Below are 10761 nucleotides of genomic sequence, written 5' to 3' on the forward strand. Positions count from 1 at the left end.
GGATTAAACTTGAAGAATTTTTATAATAGGTTTAGTGTACTTTTTTTTTGAACGTAGGTTTAGTGTAGTAAATCAAATTATAAAGTCACTTAATATCAAAATGAACCGACGGAGCAGAGGAAAGGTAGGTCGAATCAAACTTCTTCACAAACAGGGAAAATGGTGGGTAGAGCTTCAAATGGATTGGTGCAAGTATGGAGGGGAAGGCACACCAGAGGTACCTGCAGGGACTTAGATGCTACAATTAGTAAAGGAAGTATAATGGCAAGTGAGAATGCAAAGAAAGAGCATGAGAACTTACCTTTGGTGTCAAGTGAAGGTTGGTAATTATAGTATTGGTGTGGTGGGTTGAGCTCAAGGGGTGGCGGTGGTTGCATGCTTGCGGAGCATTGGATCTCTAACCTGGGGCCACGATCCTATGGTTGAGGGTAATGTGTCAAGCCTGACACACTCAACGCGTAGTGCGGGTCAACCGCAATGCTGCAGGTTTGCTTTGTCAGGGGTGGATAATAAAAGGTCACTTTCATGACGTCAAAAGACCACTAACACGACCGAGCCCAACAGATTTCTCGTTGTGATATGGCCAACCAAAGTGGCCATGCTCATCTCAACCTTTTGACTGGGGATATGCCTCGACCGAGGTAATCCTCATAGCAGTTGTCCCTCGGCTTTGGCCTCAAACTTTTCGAGGTCGAGCTATGTGATGGATTTGTCCCCTCAGAACAATTGACTCTGGTCTCGAGCTTGTCGAGGCCAAGCTATGTGATGGATTTGTCCCCTCATAACAATTGTCCCTCAGTTCTGGCCTCGCGGTTTCCTAGACTGAGCTATGTGATGTATTTGTCCCCCATAACAGAAATAAAGGATGCAAAGTAAAGGCATACTCTAGTTGTTTCTATCCCTTAGCAATGGCGTCGATCTTGCGGAGACCGAGCTATGTGATGAATTTGTACCCTCATAACACACAATATAATAATTATAAGGTTGTCAAAAAATTATAAGGTCATTATGACATGTAATTTATCATTATATACTAGTAAGATGCAAATTGAATGATTAAGCAATGACAAAACAACTGATTGATAGATAATTTAATTATCAATTCTTAGCAATAACCATCAATTGAATTATTCCGTAAAAAACATCATTGAATTATCTCTAAATTTGTAATTTTTTTATTTTTTTAACCGCACAATACTTTCAGGTAGGGCTGTATGGGTGAAAAAGTGGGCTTGATCCTCTTGATCAACCTGTTTAGCCAATATATTTTTGACAGGTTGAGTTAGGACTTTGAACCCAAATTTTAAAATTAGGTCAACTCAACCCAACCGCATTATTTGGAGTGGTTTGTATAGTTATAGACACACTCTTAAAAAAGATTGTAAAGTACAAAGTCTCAACAATTTACAATGTAGATTGAACAAAACCCCAACCACGACAGATGCCTAAGAATTCGGAAAGCTCCGATAAAATCTGTGGATCGCCAAACAAAACAAACACTTGACAAAGAACCATAAAGCTAAAAGAAGATATAGGATACAAGAACTCAGCCAACAACCCAAACCTCGCAACCCAAAACCAAACAAACACTTACAAACTTGTAAAACCCACCAGCAAATTACAACCCAAAAACAAATGCCTCCGAAAATCAAAGACCTAGATAAAGCACCAAGCAACCACAGAGATGCAGAAACGAGATCCAATTATCAAAACAAACCACATAAACACAACAAAACAGAGCGTCATCACTTAATTGAGAGACTAAATTATAATAATAATAAGTTGTTTAAAAATTAACTACTAAAATGTCAATATATAACATAATAACATGCTGTATATATACATATTATTTTATCACAATATATGCTAAATTAATAAAGGCTTAAATATATTTTGGTGTCTGAAAATATAGGAAATATTAGCTTTAATTTCTAAAAAAAATATTGTTTAGTTTGTTTCTTCCAAATTATGGAGGTAGGCTAGAGGGAATTGAAGCACTTAGTCTTATGGTCCAAAATTCATAGTAAGTGAAGATACCTCAGATGTTGGGTCAAAGTTTTCTTATAAAGAATCACTTTGTTCATTACTTTGCCGGTGGTTTTTGACGGTTTTGTGGCACATTGATTGTGTCATCCGAACATCATGATTAGCCTATGAAATGAGGCAGTACCATTAATTCAGATGGAGGTTGGTTACAAAAACCCTCGTTATTAGAGGAGATGTTATGATTTGCGCATATCTCTATTTTAATGATGAAGGAGAAGGGATGTGGTTCAAACTCAAATCAGGTTTGGGGTGGCAAACTCATAGAGTGCAGTTTTTAATCCTTGAAAATATATTTTGTTATTTATTTTAGTCCATGTTGGCAAGTTTTGCTTAGAGCAACTCCAACCCACAATTTCTTATTTGGTTTCTTAACACACTATTCAGCACTATTCTACACTATTCCTGTGGGTCCGTAGTGCCACATCAGACTTAAGGAACTCCTAAGGAACTGAACCAGATTTTGCTCCAACCCATGGTTTCTTAAATTACTATTTGAAGGGTCCCACCCGTGTCCCACCATACAACATAAATTAATAATATTTATTTTAACCCAATTTAGATTTAAAATTTAATTCTAAAATTAAAAAACCGGTATAACCGGTTAAACCACCCCCAAACGGGCAGAAACCGGCCATAACCGGTCAATAACGGTGGGCTGGCCTACTAAGCAGGTCACCCACTATATAAGCCTTCTTTTTCTCCTCACTCTAACCCTAGCCGCACCCTTTGCTTCATCCTCTCTTCTTCTTCCTCTCTCAACCCTAGCACAGCAATCTGGAATCCTCAACCTCTCCCTTCACGCCTCCTCTTCTCTCCCTTTCTTCCTCCTTTCTTCTCCCCTTTCCTTCTTCTTCCTCTCCTCTTCTCTTCTTCTGTCTTCCTCTAGCTCCTCCTTCTGTTCACGATCTCACCGCCACCAACCCCACCAAACCCACCTCACTGCCATCGAAACCCATCTCACCACCACCAAACACCCACCACCGCAACCAAAACCTACCCCAACCGCCACCAAAGCTTCAATCTGGACCGAGACCACACATAGCATCTCCACCGGCCATGCCTCTCTGCTCTTCTCCTTCCTTTCTCCCTCACTTCATCTCCATCTCCCTGGTCCACGCCTCCAAATCCCTTCTAAACAGCCTCCACCGCCACCAAACAACCACACACACTCACCACCAGCCACTATGTAGCCTCCACCGCCCTTCTTTCATACGCTCACGACCTGATATCTCGAAAAAGAGCTTCCTTTTTACACATGCAAGCCGATTTGAGGTAAGTTTAACATGATTTGGTTGATTTTCGTTTGTTCCAGCAACTCTTCTGTTGAACTTCTCTCATTTCCCTTCCAGATCGGAGGAAAAACGATCGGATCGAAGCTCCTTATCTTCCACACAGTCCAGATCAAACCATTGAAGCTTCTGTCTTTTTTCTTTTTCTTTTTTTCTGTGTAAAAATTTCATCTTCTGTGTAAATTAATCTTCTGAACATTTCATTATAATTTTGTAATAATTTTATTGTTGAATCAAATTTCTGGAATTTTGGTTTATGTTGATGCTGTGTGTTGTTGTTGATTCTGTTTCATTTCCCTCTGAAATCCGTTGATGTTCATGCTGTGGGTGAGAGAAGATATTATTTTTTTAATCTAAGAAACCAAAAAGCAGAGTTCCTTGTGCAAGGAACTCTGCACTGTAGTTAAGAAACTGAAACTGCCACATAGATCAGCTCCAATGCTGCAAAAAATAAGATACGATTTCTTAGCATCTCCACCTTGTCTAAGAAACCAGCGTTGGAGATGCTCTTAGAAGCTCACAGAGTGATGTCTCAACATTTTTACTTAGTATTTTATATCTGATTTGGCACAGTGGAACCTACCAATTTTCACAACTCAGTCATTACCGTTAAGTTTTGCTTATGTGACTAAGTGACTTACATGGTGTTTCTCATGTGCAAAGTTCAAGTGACACAAAATCATGTAAATCGGCAAGTCTCATGTTGGGAAATCAAATAGAAATCCCGAATATGGGAAATCATGTAAATCGGTGAGTCACATAAATAAAACTTAACAAAAATATCTAAAATATATAACAATACATATTTTCAGAGATTAAATTTTAAAAAATATTTTTTCCAACTAAAATCACATGTGTAGTAGTAGCATTTTACAAACTTAAAAAAAAAAAGCATTTTACAATGTATTCTCTAAAATGTAAATGATCATGCGACGCGTAACATGGAAATTGCCTGTGGTTGCATTGCAACAGAATCCCCCCTTTTTTTTACATGGTAAAACCAAAAAAGAAACCCCCAACTACAAGGCCACCCCAACTCACGAGATTCTGAATTTGTGATCATACTACCGCTGCCATTAATGTGGTACCTGGGAATATGGGGATAGCAAGCCTATTTTCATCAATGGTTTCTCTCATTTTACAATGTATTCTCTAAAATGTAAACTTAAAATGAGAATACATACATTGTAAAATGAGAGAAACCATTGATGAAAATAGGCTTGCTATCCCCATATTCCCAGGTACCACATTAATGGCAGCGGTAGTATGATCACAAATTCAGAATCTCGTGAGTTGGGGTGGCCTTGTAGTTGGGGGTTTCTTTTTTGGTTTTACCATGTAAAAAAAAGGGGGGATTCTGTTGCAATGCAACCACAGGCAATTTCCATGTTACGCGTCGCATGATCATTGATGCGGCTCTAATGGGTCCCGCAAACCAATCTCGTGCTTTGCCTGATGTAATTAGCGCCAGATTTAATGGGCTCCACGCGTGTTCGGCGCCCTTTATTAGATCAAATCCTCCATATTACTATAACTTTTCTTTTGGTCAATATGACCTACAACCTTGACTTTCAAAATAAGACCTACAGGCTACAACCTTGTGAAGTTCATATCATATGATCCATGATAAAAAAAAAATCACATTTTTTAGATGGATGAATGGCCAAAATATATAATTTGCTATTTTAGATGAAATGAAATTAATGAAAAAATAGAATAGAAACTAAAATTAATAATTTCACTATTTTAAGAGTACCAAATTCAATAATTCACTATTTTAAAAGGACCAAATATGATAATTCACTCCTTCACCATTTTTTCATGAATCAAAACACAACATTAAAATTTGAACAAGAATGTTAAAATCTAAACCTTGAAAGATGAAAATCATAACAAGCTTACATCTCTAATTCTTGATCCTCACTCAAGGAAAAAAATAACCAGCCTGTAAAACCCATCAACTAAAACCATAGAATCCCAAACACTACCAACAAGCTCCTAAAATCAAAACTCCAAAATCAGCCATCATTTGCAAACACCGCCAACATGAGGCAAGGAGACCCATTTTCCATAGTAGAGACAAATAATAGGAATACACTTTTTTGATTTCTCACAGGCAAGGTTGTCAAACTCGAGAGTTTACGTAAACTCGTGGAGTGCCCGTAAACTCGTAGAGTGAACTCGGCTCGTAAACTCGTCTGATCCAAAAATAATATTTATAAAATCATAATAATTGTGAAAACACCAATAAAATTAAAAATATGTGCTTACATAACAAAATAATTTACAATTTTAGAAATATTGCAGTAGAACACTCTTGTACACAATAAACAAAGAAATGTTAGAGATAAGAGGAAAAGAGACAAAAAGCGGCACGATTGATTTGTGAATAATAAAAGTAGTATTGCAAAGACTTTGTCATGAAATATTGTCATTTTGATAAATAAATGATTTTTTCCCTCTCTTTTTTGCTAAACTCGTGAACTCGTAAGTAAACTCGCGAGTTGAGTTTATCGAGTTTAGCCGAGTTCACCCAAGTTTATAAAAAAGAGAGTTTATTGCGATTTAACTCGTTTTGGTTACCTAGGATCGTAAACTGTAAACTCGTAAGAGTTTAAGAGTTAAAACTGGATTTTAATAACCTTGCTCACAGGTAGACGACATCAATATTATAGTAGTAGATTAACGAATCGAATAATGTTATTATGGTAAGAAATTACCGAATCCGAAGGACGCTTGGCAAGTGGGCAACAGATCATGTGAGGTCTTACAAGACACGCTCAAGTTAGCAAAGCTGGGAGGGATACATAAGATTAGGGCTAGAAGGTCATGTATACCTGAACAATGTCCCATTACGTGGCCCATTTATACACTAGGATGCAACAAATATGGATGGAATCATGTGAAGAAAGATATTATAGACATATGTTGATTTTTTTTAGAGATATGTCGATATATAACAAATAATATACCCGGTACGTAATTATAAATATTACTTTAACTTCAAATCTTACATCCCATTCATAGCACTAACCTTACGTCACCATGAGAGAGAAAGGGGTTAGAGAGAGATGGAGAGAGAAGGGGAGCGAGAAGGCGAAGAGACAAACAGGTTGGTGCACTCAGGGAAATCACGAAGGGCAATATCTCCCAAGGTCAGGAAGAAGAAGTCGTGCTCAGTCTTATGGGGGGGAGATTACCCATTTTTTCTTCACTAATTTCCCAGATAGCTTTGCAGAGAAGGAACTATGGGGGGTATTCCAGAGGTATGATAGAGTGTGGGAGGTATTCATTGCACCTAAGAGAGACAAGTATGGAAAACGGTTTGGGTTTGTCCGATTCATTGGAGTTAAGAATCCAGTGCAACTAGAACGAGAATTGGATACTATCCTGATTGGGAATATGAAAATGCACGTTAACTTCCCTCGGTTTGAGAAAACCAATGGAAGGGTTGGGATACAACGCTCAAACGGGGCTTCTGGCGGAACAGGACATGTTCGAATGGCACCTAAGACCAATAAGGGGACTGTTCCGGTGATGCACAAGGAAGGTCAACGAAGGTCATTTGCAGAGGCAGTGAAAGCGGGCAACGGAACTCATCAGATTGCTAACTACCGCAAGGTTCAGAATGCGAAGGTGCAAGACCAAGGGATAATTCGTGAGGGCTTTGCGTTTGACTATATGGCAGAAGGCGTTAAACCTGGGGCGCATGTTGAGGAATGGAAGGGGCCTATTGTCAAAGAGCTTCAGGACTGGTTAGCCCGAAGCCTTGTTGGGGTGGTAAAAGATCTGAACCTAATTCCCTCATTGCAGAATTCAGCTATGCTTCATGGGTTCAATCTCCTCCAAGTTCGCTATCTAGGGGATGACTTGGTACTCTTGACTGGGCCGGAGGGTTTTGATTTGGAGGATGCCCTAAAGGATGCGGAGGAAGGTCCGGATGCAGTATTTGATGTTATATATAAATGGTCACCTTTGGCGGTTCCTGATTATCGTGTAACCTGGGTCAGGTGCTCAGGCCTCCCACTTCATATGTGGACTCAAGAATGCTTTGCTGAGATGGTAAAACCAGTGGGAAATCTTATAGCTGTTGGTGAATCCACATCCTCCTTTGCTAACTTGGAATTTGGAAGGGTTCTGATTAGAACAAATGCACCTCACCGGATATCTCACTATAGGAAGGTGTCGATCAATGGGGCGTGGTACCATCTTCGAGTTATAGAGGAAATGCGAGATCATGCTCCTACGCATGTCCCGATGCCTGACCAAACCAGTTCAGATGAGGAGGATGACGGAGGGATGCCAGAATGGTTAGGTTTTGATGGGTTGGGTACGGAGCACTCTGTTGCTTCCGAAGGTGATGGAGATGGTTGTTCCATACCAGATACCCAGATTCCGGTGACCGGAGTGGTGGTGGATACTCCTACCGTCACTCATGGGGTAGTTAATGCTGCCTCGAATGAATGTAACGGTGGGGTTAATGACCATAATGAGGAATCAGGTTCCAATACGCATGATTGGGTTCCTCCTTTTAATGATGAGGCAGTTATTGACGTGGGTTCGGAGTATGTTCCCAATAATCTGGGAGTTTCAAATCCACCTATGGCACTCAGCCCTTTGACCACTCCTCAACCTAACTTAAATCCCATTCCGGTGGAGCCTACACCTATTGAGTTGGTCCAGGAGGATCGTTTGGGCCTGAAGAAGAGCTTAGGCCAGCCCAATTTGGACCATCCTGAAGACAGTGTGTTGGGCCTTGATGGGGTGTTTGTTTCATCACCAACCCATACTATGAAGGGTAACACAAGTATTATCCTATCTGGAAACGATAATCCCTGTCTGCCGGGAAGTGCTCCAATAATGGATCCAGTCAGTGGAATTGTGGTTCTCAGAGAGGATGATGCGAATCAGGACCAGAACTTGCAGACCGAGGGCGATTGTGGGGAGAGACCAAGGAGGCCTATTCTTGATCTCAATTTTCCAAGCCAGGTTGAATTCTCTGTGGAGGTGCGAAATCAGTTTGAATCTCTCGGTCGAAGATCTAGGTCAAGCTCAGTCTCTGCTTCGCAAGATGCCAAGGATGGGTCAAGCTCTTCTTCTCTGAATGCAACAAGTAGGAAGGAGCGTCGACAGCAGGTCAGAGAGGCCTGGGTAAGTAGTCAGCTGTTGCCTGGTCAAACAAACTTCAATCCAACTATGTGGGTTAAAGGAGGGCCTTCAGAATCTCAATTCCTGTGGGAGATTGGTAAAGCTTGTGGGGTCTCTTTCAATGGGCCTGAGGAGGAGTTTGTGCGCCGGATGACTGAGCTACAACAAAGAGATGCAATGGGTACTGGGGATGTGCATGCGCGTCCCCCGGAGGGAATCAGTGGTAACAATCAATGAAGATGCTCTCCTATAACATTCGTGGGCTGGGTGATGGGGCAAAACGACGGGTTATTAGGGAGGTTGTTTGCCAAAACCAGATAGAATTTCTTTGTATCCAAGAGACCAAAGCTCAGGTGGTTGACCGTAGGGTGTGTGCGCAACTGTGGGCCGATTCTGATTTTGATTGGAGAGTTGTCCCTGCTGTAAATAGACGTGGAGGCATTTTGTGTATTTGGAAGGTGACTTCCTTTGCGATTCATGATTGTGTTGAGGGTCCAGGTTTTCTATGTTTGGTAGGCTCGTGGGTTAGCTCCCAGCATCGGTGTGCTATTGTAAACATTTACTCCTCTGGTTCATTAGAAGACAGGTTGGTTACTTGGAATGCGTTGAGGGCTTGGAGAGTTGAAAATGCGACCTTGCCATGGTGTATTGGGGGAGATTTCAATGCTGCCTGCTGTCCTGAAGAAAGGCGTGGTACTACCGGGATCTCTAGCTCTCAGCGTCGGGAGATGATGGAATTTAACTCCTTTATTTATGATCTCGGCCTGTTGGATCTCCCGCTTGCTGGGAAGAAATTTACCTGGTTTAGACCTAATAACCAAGCTCAAAGTAGGCTTGACCGGTTCCTGGTTTCGGTGGAATGGAATGATTTCTGGCCAAAATGTTCGCAGCTTGTGCTTGATCGCAATATTTCAGACCATTGTCCCATAATGTTACGGCAGCAGTTTGATAATTGGGGCCCAAAGCCATTTAGAGTACTGAAAAGATCCCCGGCTCTCCCCGGTGGTGCTGGATTTTTGGGCAGAGTATCGTGTCCGTGGCTAGGGAGCGTTCGTCTTAAAGGAGAAATTAAAAGGTTTGCGGCTGAAATTGAAAGATTGGAATTCTACCGTGTTCGGGAATCTGAAAACTCGCAGGGATTTACTGGTCCAGCAAATAAACTCTCTAGACTCTAAACAGGTGGAGGAAGGCTTATCTGTAGAAGAAAGGTCTAAATATAATGAGCTCTCTGCTGAATTTTGGCAGGTGCTTCACTTACATGAATCGCTACTTTGCCAGAAAGCTAGATCAAAGTGGGTGGCCCAAGGGGATCAAAACACTAGTTTTTTCCATTCATCAATTAATTGGAAGCGGAAATCAAACTCAATTGTGGGATTGCTTATTGATGGTGTTTGGAATGAGAATCCTGACTGTATTAAGGTTGAGGTTCAGCGGTTCTTTGAGCAACGGTTTAAGGCTTCTCCCTGGTCTCGACCACGGGTTGATGGGGTACAATTTCTCACTCTCTCTGATAATGATAATTTATCTCTAACAACCCAATTTTCAGAAGATGAGGTTAAGGATGCAGTGTGGAGTTGTGGTGGGGACAAAAGTCCGAGTCCCGACGAATTCAATTTTAAATTCATTCAGAAATTTTAGGGCATCATGAAAGCTGATTTTCTCAAGGTGGTGAAGGACTTTTGGCGACGTGGGGCTTGGCCTAAGGGTTGTAATTGCTCTTTTATTGCCCTCATTCCTAAGGTTAACTCTCCACATAGTCTTAATGAGTTCAGACCCATTTCATTGATTGGTTGCATATACAAAGTTGTGTCGAAACTCCTTGCCACTCGGCTGAAATCTGTCATTGGGAAGCTTATTGACGAAAGACAGTTTGCTTTTATTGGGAGGCCGGTCTATGTTGGACAGCGTGGTGATGGTTAATGAAATTGTTCATGAGGCTAAAGTTAGGAAGCAACCGACAATGGTTTTCAAAGTCGATTATGAGAAAGCATACGACTCGGTGGATTGGGGCTTTTTGTTCTATATGTTGGGCCGGATGAATTTTCATCCGAGGTGGATTGACTGGATTAAAAGTTGTCTTGAGTCGGCTTCAGTTTCAGTGCTTGTCAATGGTAGCCCGACTAGTGAGTTCAGAATGGAGCGAGGATTGAGGCAAGGTGATCCGCTTGCACCTTTTCTCTTTCTGATTGTGGCTGAAGGTCTAAATAAATTGTTTATGAATTCTGTTAATTTGGGGATGTTTAAAGGATATAAGGTTGGTGGGGAAAATGTCTGTGAG

General features: G+C 41.0%; 1 protein-coding gene across 1 annotated transcript; it reads left to right on the forward strand.

Moving 5' to 3' along the window:
• Positions 1–8716: 8716 nt before the first annotated feature.
• Positions 8717–10403, forward strand: LOC130736879 (uncharacterized). The gene is made up of 3 exons (XM_057588654.1): positions 8717–9634; positions 9729–9971; positions 10224–10403. Exons 1-3 carry the CDS (start codon positions 8717–8719, stop codon positions 10401–10403), a joined length of 1341 nt encoding a protein of 446 aa, XP_057444637.1.
• Positions 10404–10761: the final 358 nt, after the last annotated feature.

The sequence above is a fragment of the Lotus japonicus genome, chromosome 2 (assembly GCF_012489685.1).
Source record: "Lotus japonicus ecotype B-129 chromosome 2, LjGifu_v1.2".
NCBI classification, from domain to species: Eukaryota; Viridiplantae; Streptophyta; class Magnoliopsida; order Fabales; family Fabaceae; genus Lotus; species Lotus japonicus.